Source organism: Elephas maximus, chromosome 10, assembly GCF_024166365.1.
Source record: "Elephas maximus indicus isolate mEleMax1 chromosome 10, mEleMax1 primary haplotype, whole genome shotgun sequence".
Taxonomy (NCBI): Eukaryota; Metazoa; Chordata; class Mammalia; order Proboscidea; family Elephantidae; genus Elephas; species Elephas maximus.
Window position 1 is genome coordinate 23,645,469 of NC_064828.1, and position 17,318 is coordinate 23,662,786.

General features: G+C 38.7%; 1 protein-coding gene across 1 annotated transcript in view; it reads right to left on the bottom strand.

The window, feature by feature from the left end:
- Positions 1-17,318, bottom strand: part of AVEN (apoptosis and caspase activation inhibitor) — a 189,951-nt gene that overhangs the window by 140,072 nt on the left and 32,561 nt on the right. Inside the window, exon 2 of the mRNA XM_049899001.1 lies at positions 14,524-14,701. Within this exon, the coding sequence (XP_049754958.1) occupies positions 14,524-14,701 (178 nt within the window). The remainder of the gene's footprint in view (positions 1-14,523; positions 14,702-17,318) is intronic.

A 17,318-nucleotide genomic window follows, 5' to 3' on the forward strand; every position in this document is an offset into this window, starting at 1 on the left:
AAAAGTACCCAAAAGCTTTTTTTCCACAGATACTGCAAAGGGAAAAAACCAAAACTAAAAACAAAACAAAAAAACATAACTGTTCTCCCATTGAAATGACTCATTTCCAGCACCATGTGCCTGAACAGCCTATATTGCTGTACAGCCAACGGTATGCAAACTGCAGAAGCCAACAAAACAAAGACTAGTTAAAGGGATCTGAAATCAGACTGACAGGAATTCATACTGCAGTTCTATCACAGACTAGTTATGTGCCATTGGGCAAGTTACTTAACTTCTTTAAGCTTAATTTCCCTTATCTGTTAAATGGTCTAATACTGACCTTGTAGGACTATTGTAAACACTTAAATAAAGTAATATACATAAAGTACCAAGTACCCAGCCTGGTGCTCTATAAGCAACAGCACTCTGCGCCTACCACATTAACCTGTGATTTTAGTTTTCTCAATATCCCCCCAACAAGTGATATTTGTCAAGAATTATGCAAAGTCTGAGAATTTACTGTATTTGCAAACTAGCAAGTTAACCCCCTCAGTTCCACGGGGGTAATGCAAAGAGCCTATGATGGGTCCTGCACATGTACTGGATTACCTTAGAGGAGAGGAACACTGAGCTTGGGGGATTCACTGCTTTTATAGAAAGCAGAAGCAAGCCTGCAGAACACGTCACCTCATTTACCACAGTTGCTTGCTGCAAACACAACCATGAGATATGGCTTGGGTAAAGAGTGGTCGGGGCCTTGCATTCTTGGCATATTCAGCAAGACCATGCAGAAATGCTCACAGCCATGATGGACTGTCTCTCCCAGTAATATTCTTAAAGGCAGGGAGTCTGTTTTAGCCATTTCTGGACTCTCAGCTCCTGGCATGATACATGACATGCTGTAGACACTCCTTAAGTGTCTGCTGAATGACTATGAGCTAGAAATTTTGAGTCTGAATCCAAAGTGTACTACTCCCAATTTTGTGACCTTGTACACAGTCAATTTCTTTAAGCCTCATTCTCTTAAATTCTAAGAAACAATAAATAATAAATTTTCAGCAAATGTTCAATGAAAGCATTACCTCTAAGGATTCTTCTAGCTCTAAAACAGAAAGGTTCTACGATTCTTTGAACAGCAGGATGCCAGAAAGCCCAGGTGCCTGAGCCTCCCTCTGACAGATCTGACTCACATATTATTCCTACCACAAAGGCAGAAATTCAAGACTACAAACTCATAATTCAACTAAATTAACTTCAGTTACTCAAGGTTATTTGTGATAACTTCATATTTGCCTACAAATTTTTATAAAGATTAAACTCTTTATGAACACAAGGTAGGACACTGTATTATAACCACAGAATTCTAAAGACAAATACTACAACAATATAAATTATCTTCTTAGCTAGCATGTAAAACACAAAGAAAGCAGCTAAACTTTCTAAAACTTCATGATTGTAAAAGACCAGCAGTACCATTATAAAAGATTAAACATTTCCCTTCATGTGCAGTACACAGGATGCCAATATTTAAGGGATAATAGTTAATGCCCAAGAAGCTCTCTACCAGGTAGGTCCCTTTCACAAGTGTCAAGTACACAGAGTTAATTTTCCAAGAGGAAATCTCATCACAGATTATGAAAAGCAATATGTTGATATCCTCAGTATTCTTTTGGAAATGTACACTGCTATACATACTCATTAAATAGATAAAGCATTATATATTGATATTTCATAACATCAATTCCATTCTTGGGTAACTAAAAATACCGGGACCTGCATAGTAGTCTCAGGACAAATTGTCTGAGGGTATTCTTTCCATTCTACTTCAGCTATGTCAATGACACTAAGATATACAATGCTGTATCCTTGTTGTTGTTGTTGTTAGCTGCCATTGAGTTGACTCCTGATTCATGGTGACCCCATGTACAACAAAAGGGAAATGCTGCCCAGTCCTGCGCGATCCCCATGATCAGTAGGGGATCTGACTGTTGTGATCCATAAGGTTTTCACTTGCTGATTTTTGGAAGTAGATCGCCAGGCTTTTCTTCTCAATTTGTCTTCATCTGGAAACTCCGATGAAACCTGTTCAGCTTCACAGCAACATGCAAGTCTCCACTGACAGATGAGTGGTGGCTGTGCTTAAGGTTCCTGGCCGGGAATGGAACCCAGCTCCCTATGCAGAGAAAACTATACTGATCAAACTGTAACCTGATCATTTCATTTGCATTTGTCCCCCTTAAAATAAACAGAGCTGATAGACTTGCAAATAAAGGATTTTCCCCATGTTTATCTTTAATGTTGCTCCAGTGCATTCTGCTCACACTATAAACATTTTTCTAACTCTGCTTATCTGTGATATCTTGAAAGGAACAGACATTGCATATGGCATGAGTTCCATGACTCACTATTTGAAAAAAGAAGTGAGGGGGAGGGCAGAAAAAACTGCTTAAAGGCCTAGCGTTTTATGCCTGAAGGTTAGTAAGAGTATGGTATTATCTTCAAAGCCCACAAAACAGAATTTAGAATTGCAAGAATACTGTTCAAAAAGAAAAACTGAAAACATGGCTATCTGAGTCTTACAAAGAGTCCCAGAAAGCCATCTGAAGATTCTCAATACTACCACAAAAAGCCTAACTTCAAACAAACAATTTCCCTTCTCATACCCTCACGACTTAAAAAGTGAGCAGCCACTGCCCACGAGCAGACCTTCAAACATAATGGACAGCATCACATAGCACAAGGTGAGAGATGCTAAAAGGACTGCCTTTCCTGAAACATCCCCCACAGTTACTGTGACAACTGAGATTCCAGCACTACCACCTCATTTTTAAAGACCTTTTTCCTTTTAAAGAGAGAGATTTAAAAATCAAAGAATGGATAATAACATATGTACAATTTAAAGAATAATTTTTAAACAGACACAAGTAACCATGATCCATTTCAAGAAAGAGAATACCACCCCACCACACAAGTTCCCCCACCACCATATGCCATGTGCTCCTCCTCAATCAGGACTCCCCTCTCCTCACTAGAGCCAACCACAATCCTGATTTTTGTAATATTCATTTTTTTGATTTTCATTGTACCACCTACGTCTGCATCTCTAAATAACATAGCATATGTTTCCCTGTGTTTGAGTTTTATATAAATAGAATCATACTGAGGTACTTTGTGTATATCCATTGTTTCTTTCACTCCGCATTACGTTTGAGAGATTTATCCACTTACGTGTTCATTCCACTATTCATGGACGTTTGAGTTGCCCCCATTCGAGGCTCTTCTGAACAATACTGCTACGAACACTCAGGCACACGTCCCCTGGTGCGTATGTACTAGAATTTCTACACAGTATCTTCCAAGGGTGGAAGTGTTGGATCTTTAACTTTAATGAAAAATGACAAATTATCTTCCAAAGCGAACAGACCAACATACACATACACCAACTACGTGTGAGAGTAGAAATCCAGTCTTTACATATCGTCTTCAAAAATTCACTCTTACGACAGAGGTCCTAGTAGGAGAATAACAACATGTTAAGCTAGATACTAGGTGTATTCTTAGCGAAAGGTCTGCTTTCAAAATAACATTTGAGAATTGGACCAGAGATATATGCACAGAACAGCTATTTTGGGTGGAAAAAATAATGTATAAAGAATGACCCAAAGCATAGAGCCTTTGTTTGAGCAACCAAGTCTGGATTACACGCCATGATGATAACACTGGCCATCCTTCAGGGTACATGATAGATGCTGAGACGGGGTGCGGGAAAGATGACCAGCTACAGATATGAAACTTGGGTGTAAAGGGAAAAAAACTTTAACTATTTGTATGACTTCACCTAAGACCACCAACTTTTAAATACTGAAAGACTCAGAACAAGAGTAGCTACTCAGTAAATGGACTGAGTAGTCTGCAACTACTGCTATAATGTCTAGCATTGGAGGACAAAAGAGATTAGTAGGCTTTATGTGACTTTACTGAATACAGACAATTAAGCTTTTATCAACAAAAAATTTCAGATAAATACCAAATCTAGGCACCACGGTTACATGTTAAGCAGAAGTTAAAATCCCTGGTGAATTTGAGATAAGATGCTGACTTCATCAAATCAAGCACTGTTACTTCTTTCTATTCTTGCTTTTCCTAATATTGGGCATAAATATGGTAGAATAAGATTCAAATCCAGATCTATTTGACTTAGAGGCCTGTACTCTTCACACGAAACCATACTGCCAAAAGATAGACTACCACATCATAAGCCAAACTTCGACAACCAATATTAAAAATGGAAATTTTCAATGTTGATAGATTATTTCTAATTTTGGTTAATTTGGTTAATTTGGCACTTAGTAAATAAGTTATACACTAATGAAGAAAAATAAAATGGAATCAAGAAGGTTATATATTTTTTAGAAAACTGAAATGTAAAGTGAAGTAATTATGCCACCTCACTCCTCCAATCTAAAATGGTTATAAGAGGATATATCAACCAATGAAATTTAACACACTTCAGAAAACAAAGCAAAATTCAAACTTACAGAAGAATACAGAAGAACACCTTTGTGATCTTGGTGGAAGAACGGATTTCTCAAGACATAAAACAGCATAAACCATAAAATTAAAAAATCATAAATTCAATTACTTCAAAATTTTAAACTATGCATTAAAAGTAAAAGTGGTCTCATATGGAATGAAGATTATCTGGAAACACAAACAACAAAAGTATCAAGAATATATAAAGAACATCTACAACCCAATAAGAAATAAATAAGCCAAATGTTCAAAGAACGTGAGCAGTCAGTTCACAAAGAACAAAAATAAATATGAAAAGAGATTCAACCTCAACAGTAACTAAAAAGCAAAAAAAAGCATTGCCGTCTAGTTGATTCTGATTTATAGCAGCCCTATAGGACAGAGTAGTACTGCCCCATAGGGTTTCCAAGGAGCAGCAGGTGGATTCGTACTGCTGACCTTTTGGTTAACAGGCTAGGCTCTTAACCACTGCACCACCAGGGCTAACAGTAACTAAAGAAACACAATTAAAACCTCCAATGACCTAGTCCCTCCACTCTATCTCAGAGTAAGTCACGCCCATGGTTAGAGAAAAGGTGGTGAGATCACCAATGCTTCTACCCTAGAGAAATCTATAGTCTGTTCATCCCACCATTTTTTCGCCGCCCCTCACCTCTCTCACATCTCACTTCCCTCCTCACCCAGCTAAAATTCTATGTCACTCATTATAATCTTCCTTTCCCATCTCTCACTTCATTTTTTGGTTAAACTATAATAATGATGAAATCCAGCTCTGCAGCCTTCTATGCCTATATGCACATAGAAGAACGTGAAGGGTGGAAAACACAGTTGTTCTAATCTTAAATTTACGAACGCTAACTTCAGGGGCGCTCCTATTACTATGCAGCAACAGTACCAAATTTTCCAATTTCATTCAATCTCCCGCTCCAGAGGCAATTATTTCTTATCTTCTAATTTCTCCTCACAGTTCTAGTACCTCCTCCCTCAACCTCATTCACAACTTTCTTATATCACTGTTGTGTACTAAATTTTGTCCAACAAAATGTGTATCAAGGCAGCGGAGCCAAGATGGCAAAATAGACAGACACTTCTGGTGAGCCGTCTTTACAACACAGACCCAAAAAAAAGAAGTGAAACAAGTATATTTGTGAAAAGCTGGGAGCCTTGAGCTTCAAAATAAGCTTAGAAAACGAACTGAGGGGTACGGGGAGGAAGAGACCGTTCAGAAGCAGAGAGGAGTCACCAGACCTGAATCGCAGGGAGCCCTCAGGCACCATTCCCGGAGCCCCCGCAGCGGGCTGCTACTAGCATTTGGCCGCAGTTTCCTCAGGGAGAAGCAGCCAGCCACACAGCCTACTCACACTTCCAGAACCTAAGAAGAACAGTGCTCTCAGCAAAAAGCTAAGTACTTGCCTATATTTTACCGTGACCCCCCAACCCCAAGCCAGCTTCAATGGCTGAATTCCCTGGGCCTAAGACAGGTTCTGTTGAGCACCTACAGCCATCCTCCCAGCCTTGGGGAAGGGAAACATTTGCAGTTGGGGGAAAAGATAATTTGCTAGCTCCACTAACCGGGGAAGCTCAGGACAGAAGCAGCTCCTATCCAAGCATAAATGGTCCATGGACTTTGAGCACCTTTCCCCTCTGCATGGAAATGCATGGACCTATGTTGGGAGAATAGGCCCTTGTTGGCAGACTACAACTGTTTTAGCTGTGCAGTGGAGAGGTGAGTGTTTGATGTTTGACATTGCTTTGCCTATTAAACAACATCCTCACCTACCCACATCAGGGACCTAAGGACTGGTAGCTCCACTCAGGTCACCCAGCCACCTGCAACAGGGGTCCAAAGATAACTGGTACCTCCCACTCCTTACAACCAAAAACTTTGGGTGCCCATGATCCATCTACAGAACCCACCCACCTGCACAATCTAGGGAACAGGGAAGTGCTTTCCTCAGAGACACTAGGGGGTTGGTTCTCAGCCCCCTGCCTTGTTCAGACCATGACCTCCTGCTGCAATCAGATACCAGCATATACGCCAATCACCCACGTCCCTCTAGGACTGTAGGACAGAGCCTGTACCACACACTTGATGATCAGCTACCTGGAAACCTAAGCTGAATTCATACAAGAAAACTGAATGGACTCCTAGACTGATATACCTGAAAACAGCTCTAGTCATCTGGGGACAGGATGTCAGAGCTCCAAAGGCAAAAATAATCAAGCTAGCTCACTCAAGCAACCCATTTGGGTATATCAAGATAAAACAAAGCAAGAAGCTACGACACAGTAATCAAGCATAAACTAATACAATAACTTATAGATGGCTCAGAGACAACAGGCAATATCAAGTCACATAAAGAAATAGACCATGAACACCTCAACAAACTCTCAAAACAAAGAATCCAGGGATCTTCTAGGTGAAAGGGCATTCCTGGAATTACCAGAGCCAGAATACAAAAGCTTAACATACAGAACCCTTCAAGACATCAGGAAGGAAATGAGGCAATATGCAGAACAAGCCAAGGAACACACAGATTAAGCAACTGAAGAAATTAGAAAGATTATTCAGGAACATAATGAAAAGTTTAATAAGCTGCAAAAATCCATAGACAGACCATAGACAGAGAGCAATCAGAAATTCAGAACATTAACAATAAAATTACAGAAGTAGACAACCTAATAGAAAGTAAGAGGAGCAAAATTGTGCAAGTAGAAGCTGGAATTTCTGAACTCGAAGATAAATCACTTGGCACTAATATATTTGAAGAAAAATCAGGTAAAAGAATTTTAAAAAATGAAGAAACCTTAAGAATCATGTGGGACTCTATCAAGAGAAACAACCTACAAGTGATTGTAGTACCAGAACACGGAGGGATAACGGAAAATACACAGAGAATTGTTGAGGATTTGTTGGCAGAAAACTTCCCTAATATCGTGAAAGATGAGAAGATATCTATCCAAGCAGCTCATCGAACTCCACATTAGGTAGATCTTAAAAGAATATCACCAAGACATATTATAATCAAACTTACCAAAACCAAAGATAAAGAGAATTATAAGAGCAGCGAGGGATACACAAAAATTCACCAGAAAGGAGAGCCAATAAGAATAAGCTTAGACTACTTGGCAGAAATCACGCAGGCAAGAAGGCAATGGGACGACATATTTAAAAAATTGAAGGACAAATTTGCCTGGCAAGAATCACATATCCAATAAAACTGTCTCTTAAATATGAAAGTGAAATTAAGACATTTCCAGACAAACACAAGTTTAGGGAATTTGTAAAAACCAAACCAAAACTATAAGAAATACTAAGGGGAGTTCTTCAGTTAGAAAATCAATAATATCAGGTATCAACCCAAGACTAGAACACTGGGCAGAGCAACCAGAAGTCAACCCTGACAGGGAAATCCAAAAAAACAAAGCAAGATTATTTAAAAAAAAAAAAAAAAAAAAAGCCCAAAACAGGGTAACAGTGATGTTATTATATAAAAGAAGACAACATTGAACTAATAAGGAGGGAATAAGAAATGTAATCACACACCTTCCGTATGGAGAGGAAGATATGGTGATACAAAGAAATAAGAGTTAGGTATACTTTAGAAAAATAGGGGTAAATAATAAGGTAACCACTAAGGAGACAAACTATCCTACTAATCAAAATAAAATACAAGGGAAAAATACAGACTCAGCAGAAACAAAATCAACAAGGACAAATATAAAGAAAGGACAATACATAAAGATAATCCACGCAGCACATAAAATTAAGTGGGAAAAAGAAACTATCAACAACACACAAAAAAAGACATCAAAATGATAGCACTAAATTCATACCTGTCCATAATTACGCTGAAGGTAAATGGACTAAGTGCACCAATAAAGAGACAGAGAGTGGCAGAATGGATTAAAAAACAAGATCTGTCTATATGGTACCTACAAGAGACACACCTTAGACTTAGAGACACAAACTAAAACTCAAAAAAATATATATCAAGCAAGCAACAACCAAAAAGAGCAGGAGTGGCAATATTAATGTCTGACAAAATAGACTTTAAAGTTAAATCTATCAGAAAGGATAAGGAAGGACACCATATAATGATTAAAGGAACAATACAACAAGAAGATATAACCATAGTAAATATTTATGCACCCAATGACAGGGCTGCAAGATACATAAAACAAACTCTATCAGCATTGAAAACTGAGATAGACAGCTCCAAAATAATAGTAGGAGACTTCAACACACCACTTTTGGTGAAGGACAGGACATCCAGAAAGAAGCTCAATAAAGACATGGAAGATCTAAATGCCACAATCAACCAACTTGACCTCATAGACATATACAGAACACTCCACCCAACAGCAGCCAAGTATACTTTCTTTTCTAGTACACATGGAACATTCTCTAGAATAGACCACATATTAGGTCATAAAACAAGCTTTAGCAGAATCTAAAACATTGAAATATTACAAAGCATCTTCTCTGACCATAAGGCCATAAAAGTGGAAATCAGTAACAGGAAAAGCAGGGAAAAGAAATCAGACACTAGGGAACTGAACAATACCCTGCACAGAAAAGACTGGATTATAGAAGACATTAAGGATGGGAAAAAGAAATGCATAGAATCCAATGACAATGAAAACACTTCTATCAGAACTTTTGGGACACAGCAAAAGCAGTGATCAGAGGCCAATTTATATCAATAAATGCACACATCCAAAAAAAAGAAAGGGCCAAAATCAAAGAATTATCCCTAGAACTTGAACAAATAGAAAGAGAGCAACAAAAGAAACCCACAGGCACCAGAAGAAAACAAATAATAAAAATTAGAGCAGAACTAAATGAAATAGAAAACAGAAAAACAATTGAAAGAATTAACAAGACCAAAAGCTGGTTCTTTGAAAAAAGCAACAAAATTGATAAACCATTGGCCAAAATGACAAAAAGAAAAACAGGAGAGGAAGCAAATAACCCAAATAAGAAATGAGATGGCTGATACTACAACAGACCCAACTGAAATTAAAAGAATCACATCAGATTACTACAAAAAACTATAGTCAAACAAATTTGGAAACCTAGAAGAAATGGTTGAATTCCTAGAAACACAGTACCTACTTAAACTAACACAAACAGAGGTAGAACAACTAAATAGACCCATAAAAAAGAAGAGATTGAAAAGGTAATCAAAAAACTCCCAACAAAAAAAAAACCCTGATCCAGACAGCTTCACTGCAGAGTTCTACCAAACTTTCAGAGAAGAGTTAACACCACTACTACTAAAGGTATTTCAGAGCATAGAAAAGGATGAAATACTCCCAAACTCATTCTATGAAGCCACCATATCCCTGATACCAAAACCAGGTAAAGACACCACAAAAAAAAGATTATAGACCTATATCCCTCATGAACGTAGATGCAAAAATACTCAACAAAATTCTAGCCAATAGAATTCAACAACATATCAAAAAAATAATTCACCATGACCAAGTGGGATTCATATCAGGTATGCAGGGATGGTTCAACATCAGAAAAACAATTAATGTAATCCACCACATAAATAAAACAAAAGACAAGAATCACACGATTTTATCAATTGATGCAGAAAAGGCATTTGAAATGTTCAACACCCATTTATGATAAAAACTCTCAGCAAAATAGGAATAGAAGGAAAATTCCTCCACATAATAAAGTGCATTTATACAAAGCCACCAGAAACCCTGGTGGCGGAAACCGTGGTAGTGGTTGAGTGCTACGGCTGTTAACCTAAAGGTTGGCAGTTCAAATCCGCCAGGCACTCCTTGGAAACTCTACAGGGCAGTTCTACTCTGTCCTATAGGGTCACTATGAGTCGGAATCAACTCGCTGGCACGGGGGTTTGGTGTTATACAAAGCCAACAGGCAACATCACCCTAAATGGAGAGAGCCTGAAAGCATTCCCATTAAGATCAGGAACGAGACAAGGATGCCCTTTATCACCGCTCTTATTCAACATTCTATTGGAGGTCCTAGCCAGAGCAATTAGGCTAGATGAAGAAAGAAAGGGCATCCAGATTGTCAAGGAAGAAGTAAAATTATCTGTATTTGCAGATGACATGACCTTATACACAGAAAACCCTAAGGAATCCTCCAGAAAACTACTGAAACTAATAGAAGAGTTCAGCAGAGTATCGGGATACAAGATAAACATACAAAAATCAGCTGGATTCCTCTACACCAACGAAAAGAACATCGAAGAGGAAATCACCAAATCAGTGCCATTTAGAGTAGCCCCCAAGAAGATAAAATACTTAGGCATAAACCTTACCAGAGATGTAAAAGACTTATACAAAGAAAACTACAGTACACTTCTGCAAGAAACCAAAGAGACCTACATAAGTGGAAGAACATACATTGCTCATGGATGGGAAGACTTAACATTATAAAAATGTCTATTCTGCAAAAAGAAATCTATACATTTAATGCAATTCCTATCTAAATCCCAAGGACATTCTTTAATGAGATGGAGAAACAAATCATCAACTTCATATGGAAGGATAAGAGGCCCCAGATAAGTAAGGCATTACTGAAAAAGAAGAACAAAGTGGGAGGCCTTACTTTACCTGATTTTAGAGCCTATTATACCACCACAGTAGTCAGAACAGCCTGGTACCGGTACAACAGATACATAGACCAATGGAACAGAATTGAGAATCCAGACATAAATCCATCCACATATGAGCAGTTGACATTTGACAAAGGCCCCAAAACAGTTAAATGGGGAAAAGACAGTCTTTTTAACGAATGGTGCTGGCATAACCGGATGTCTACCTGCAAAAAAATGAAACAAGACCCATACCTCACTCCATGCACAAAAACGAGCTCAAAATGGATCAAAGACCTAAATATACAATCTAAAATAATAAAGATCATGGAACACAAAATAGGGACAACATTAGGGGCCCTAATACAGGGCATAAACAATATACAAAATGCTATCAAGAATGCAGAAGAAAAACTAGATAATTGGGAGCTCCTAAAAATCAAAGACCTATGCTTATCCAAAGACTTCACCAGAAGAGTAAAAAGACAACCTACAGGCTGGGAAAAAATTTTTAGCTATGACATTTCCAATCAGCGCTTGATCTCTAAAATCTACATGATACTGTAAAAACTCAACTACAAAAAGACAAATAACCCAATTAAAAAATGGGCAAAGGATATGAATAGGCAATTCACTAAAGAAGACATTCAGGAAGCTAACAGATACATGAGGAAACGTTCACGATCGTTAGCCATTAAAAAATTTTAAAAAAGCCATTAGAGAAATGCAAATCAAAACTACAGTGAGATTTCACCTCACTCCAACAAGGCTAGCATTAATCCAAAAAACACAAAATAATAAATATTGGAAAGGCTGTGGAGAGATTGGAACACTTACACACTGCTGGTGGGAATGTCAAACGGTAGAACCACTTTGGAAATCAATTTGGCGCTTCCTTAAAAAGCTAGAAATAGAACTACCATATGACCCAGCAATCCCACTCCTCGGAATATATCCTAGAGAAATAAGAACCTTTACACGAACAGATATACGCACACCCATGTTCACTGAGGCACTGTTTACAACAGCAAAAAGATGGAAGCAACCAAGTTGCCCATCAACGGATGAATGGATAAATAAATTACGGTATATTCACACAATGGAAAACTACGCATTGATAAAGAGTGGTGAGGAATCTGTGAAACATTTCATAACATGGAAGAACCTGGAAGGCATTATGCTGAGTGAAATTAGTCAGTTGTAAAAGGACAAATATTATATAAGACCACTATTATAAGAACGTGAGAAATAGTTTAAACTGAGAAGAAAGCATTCTTTTGTGGTTACAAGAGGGGGAAGGGAGGAATAGTGGGAAAGGGGTTTTCACTAATTAGATAGTAGATAAGAACTACTTTAAGTGAAGGGAAAGACAACACACAAAACAGGAGAGGTCAGCACAAAGGGACTAAACCAAAAGCAAAGAAGTTCCTGAATAAACTGAATGCTTCGAAGGCCAGCATAGCAGGGGCCAGGGTTTGGGGACCATGGTTTCAGGGGACATCTAAGTCAACTGGCATAATAAAATCTATTAAGAAAACATTCTGCATCCCACTTTGAAAAGTGGCGTCTGGGGTCTTAAACAGTAGCAGGCAGCCATCTAAGATGCATCAATGAGTCTCAACCCACCTGGATCAAAGAAGAATGAAGAACACCAAGGACACAAGGTAATTACGAGCCCAAGAGACAGAAAGGGCCACATGAACCAGAGACTACATCATCCTGAGACCAGAAGAACTAGAAGGTGCCCGGCTACAACCGATGACTGCCCTGACAGGGAACACAACGGAGAACCCCTGAGGGAGCAGGAGAGCAGTGGGATGCAGACCCCAATTTCTCATAAAAAGACCAGGCTTAATGGCCTGACTGAGACTAGAAGGACCCCGGTGGTCATGGCCCCCAGACCTTCTGTTGGCCCAGGACAGGGACCATTCCCGAAGCCAACTCTTCAGACATGAATTGGACTGGGCAATGGGTTGGAGAGGGATGCTGGTGAGGAGTGTGCTTCTTGGATCAGGTGGACACTTGAGACTATGTTGGCATCTCCTGCCTGGAGGGGAGATGAGAGGGTAGAGGGGGTTAGAAGCTGGCAAAATGCATACAAAAAGAGAGAATGGAGGGAGGGAGCAGGCTGTATAATCAGGGGGAGAGTAACTGGGAGTACGGTGTATATAAGTTTTTGTGTGAGAGGCTGCCTTAATTTGTAAACTTTCACTTAAAGCTCAATAAAAATTATTTTTTAAAAAAATGTGTATCAGCTTGGCTAGGCCAGGATTCCCAGTATTGTGTGGGAGGGAAAGGGGAGTTCAAAACAAACTGAAAAATTAACTTGATTTTATTTCTCTGTTCTTCATATCTTCATCCTTAATTTTTTTAACCTGGCCATAACAGCATTTTTCTTATTGAGGTTCACATGTAGTTGCAAGAAATCATATAGAGAAGATCCCTTGTTCACTTTGCCCAGTTTCCCCAATAGCACTTTGCAAAGCTATAGTATAAAAACACAAGTAGAATACTGACATACTGACATTGATAGAATCCACCAAACTTACTCAGATTTCCCCAGTTTTACCTGAACTCCTGTGTGTAGGTGTGTGTGTTAAGTCCTACAAAATATTATCACTTGTATAGGTTTGTGTATTCATCACCATAATCAAGATACTGAACAGTTCCAACAATACAAGGCTTCCTCGTTTATAATCATATCCACTTGCTCCCCCCACACCTGGCAACCATCAATCTGTCCTCCATCCATCCTTTAAATTCTTACTTCATGCTCTAGTCATACACCCAGGGCTACTCCATTATTTCCTCTTACTACTCTCCAGCTTCACCCAGCTCCACCTCACCTAAGATAGCGTCAATCTTAGATAACAGCCAGCCAAGGAAGGAATGGGTTTTTTACCTCACTGATAGAGAAGGCTGAGTCCCAAAAGCGAAAAAGAAAACTTTTGGTATTCGGGTGCATATAGCTCTAACATGTACACATCCACTAATACGCACATTCTTGGCTGTTAAAAAAAGGGGCGGGGAAAGAACATATATATTCTAGCAACTCTGTAAAGCTTTGTATCGTCCTAAGAACTGATTCCTCTGAAATCACAAGAGCGCCTACTTCTGTTTCTCAGATTACCTAATTCAGAGTGGAACGGTTCAGTATTTTCCACATATATAAAGTCTTTTATCCATCTCAACAGAAAGACCCTAATCATTCTACAACAGCACATGGAAATCTTGATTTTGACTTTTAAAAACTTCATCTTTCCCTTGCAACCCATTAGAAACACTGTCCTTTACTTGGATTTAAAATCCAAAGACCAAGGAATGGATGGGTAGTTATAAAAACACAATTTAAAAAGCAACATAAATAAAAAGCCTATGCAATTTTCACAACCCCAAGCAGTAGGCATACCACTGGAATTCATACCTGCAGAGCTAAGGAGAACGCTGAAATCTGTGCCCCTCTGGGATTCTCCACTTTCATTATCAGCCTCTTTTTCCGTATCTTGATATCGATCCCAGTTAGAGACGATCTTTCTTTTAGAATAATTGCCCTGGTCATCATTCTCTCCTTCACAGGTCTCTGCATCACTGTCATCTTCAACCTGCAATCAGTAGAGAGAAATCAGTAAGCAGGCAGTGGAAATCTTGACCTTGGCAGCCTTAGCAATAAAATAAAACAAAATAACAGGAAAAAAAAAGTACAAAGGGAACATAAAAGAGAGCAAAATTATAGACCAAGCTGTGTGGAGATATGAAATAAAATTTCAAATGCATTACACCAGCATGTTCTATCAGCGTAAACTTTTCATCTAGCACTGAAAAGGAATTCTGGCAAATTACTGCCTAAAAATTTGTGTAAAGTCTTTAACATCTACCCCAGCATATCCTATTTTAACCGTTATTTTTTTTTTTTTTTCATCTAGTTGAAATCAAGACTGAAACAGTCTTAAGCTCAAAGGACTTCAGGATGGAAATAAACTCTCCCTTTCAATTTACAGATTTCAGAAACACACCTCATAAATGTTTTATAAACTTTAAGTGAGAGGCCTGCTTAGAAGCATTCTAGAGAACAGGTCCCAGTCCTGAGCTCTAAAGGGTTAAGAGAGCATGCAGAAAAAAATATATAGTGGGAGAAACTCTAGAAGTCAAAAGGCCCAATTTCTGAAATAAATTACAAGGGGGAAAAACTGGTGAGGGAGGTGGATAGGGATGAAACAAGATTTGGCATAACTGATAAGCGCTGATGACTACATGGAAATTCATTATATTACCCTCCCTTCTTTTGTATAAGTTTGAAATTTTCTGTAATAAAAAGTTAAATTTAAAAAAATGACAGATACATGCAGAATCTAAAGATAGGGTTCAAAGAAGTACCACAAAGATTATGAAATTCTCACCCAGAAAAAAATCAGTGAAACCTATTAAAACTACCCATCTGTACAGGATGAGTTAGTATGGACTTTTTTTAAAAAATAAGCTTTTACTAACACAAAAACATGACATGTACATTGTAGTAAATAAATAATGCTTCGCTTTCTTGTGACCAGAGAGTACCACTATTAACACCTTAGTGTATACACTTCCAGATCTTTTTCTATGTGTGCATGTATATGTAAGTACATGTGCGTGCGTGTGCATGTATAAATATACATCATCTATCAGTTTGTCATACTGTGGTGACTTATGTGTTGCTGTGATGCTGGAAGCTATGCCACTGCTATTTCAAACACCATCAGGGTCACCCATGGTGGACAGGTCTCAGCAGAGCTTCCAGACTAAGACAGACTAGAAAAAGGACCTGGCGGTCTACTTCTTAAAAAAATTGGCCAGTGAAAACCTTATGAATAGTAGTGGGAATACTGTCTGATATAGTGTCGGAAGATGAGCCCCTCAGGTGGGAAGGCACTCAAAACATGACAGAGAAGAGCTGCCACCTCAAAGTAGAGTTGACCTTAACGCTGTGAATGGAATAAAGCTTTCAAGACCTTCATTGCTGATGTGGCACGACTCAAAATAAGAAGAAATGGATGGAAACATCTATTAATAACCAGAACATGGAATGTACGAAGTATGAATCTTGGAATATTAGAAGTTGTTAAAAATGAAATGGAATGCATAAAGATCAATATCCTTAGCATTAGTGAGCTGAAATAGACTAGTATTGGCCGTTCTGAATTCGACAATCATATCATCTACTGTGCCGGGTGTAATGGATTGAATTGTGTCCCCCAAAACTATGCGTCGACTTGGCTAGTCCATGTGTGGTTGTCCTCCATTTTGTGATTTTCCTCTGTGTTATAAATCATAATATCTGCCCGTGGCTAAAAAGGATTAGGGTGAGATATAACACCCTTGCTCAGGCGACATCCCTGATCCAACGTAAAGAGAGTTTCCTTGGGGTGTGGCCTACAGCATCATCTCACATGACATAAAACTAAAGGGAAGCAGATAGAGAGTTGGGGACCTTGTACCACCAAGAAAGCAGTGCCAGAAGTAGAGCAAGTCCTTTTCAACACTTAAAAAACAAAGATGTCACTTTGAAGACTAAGGTGCACCTGACTCAAGCCATAATCTTTTCAATTGCCTTATATGGATGTGAAAGCTGAATAATGAATAAAGAAGACAGAAGAATTGATGACTTTGAATTATGGTGTTAGCGAAGAGTATTGAATATATCACGGACTGGCAGAAAAAAAAACAAATCTGTCTTGGAAGAAGTACAGCCAGGTGCTCCTTAAAAGAGAAGATGGCTAGGCTTTATCTCGTGTATTTTGGACATGTTATGAGGAGGGACCATTCCCTGGAGAAGGAACACCATGCTTGGTAAAGTAGAAGGTCAGCAAAAAAAAAGGAAGAACCTCAATGAGGTGGATTGACACAGTGGCTGTAACAATGGGCTCAAACATAACAATGATTGTGGGAATGGCACAGTGTTTCATTGTCATACATGGGGTCATTATGAGGCGGAACACCAACTTGATGGCACCTAACAACATATATGCATGTGTGTGTATACATGGCACAGTGTTTCATTCTGTCATACATGGGGTCATTATGAGGCGGAACACCAACTTGATGGCACCTAACAACACATATGCACGTGTATGTATACACAAACACACACCTGTTTTTTTAAATCTGTATTCTCCCCGGTTTCATTTCAGATTTTCATTTCATCCAGTACCCAAACTATTTCCAAATTTCCCTAATTGACACACA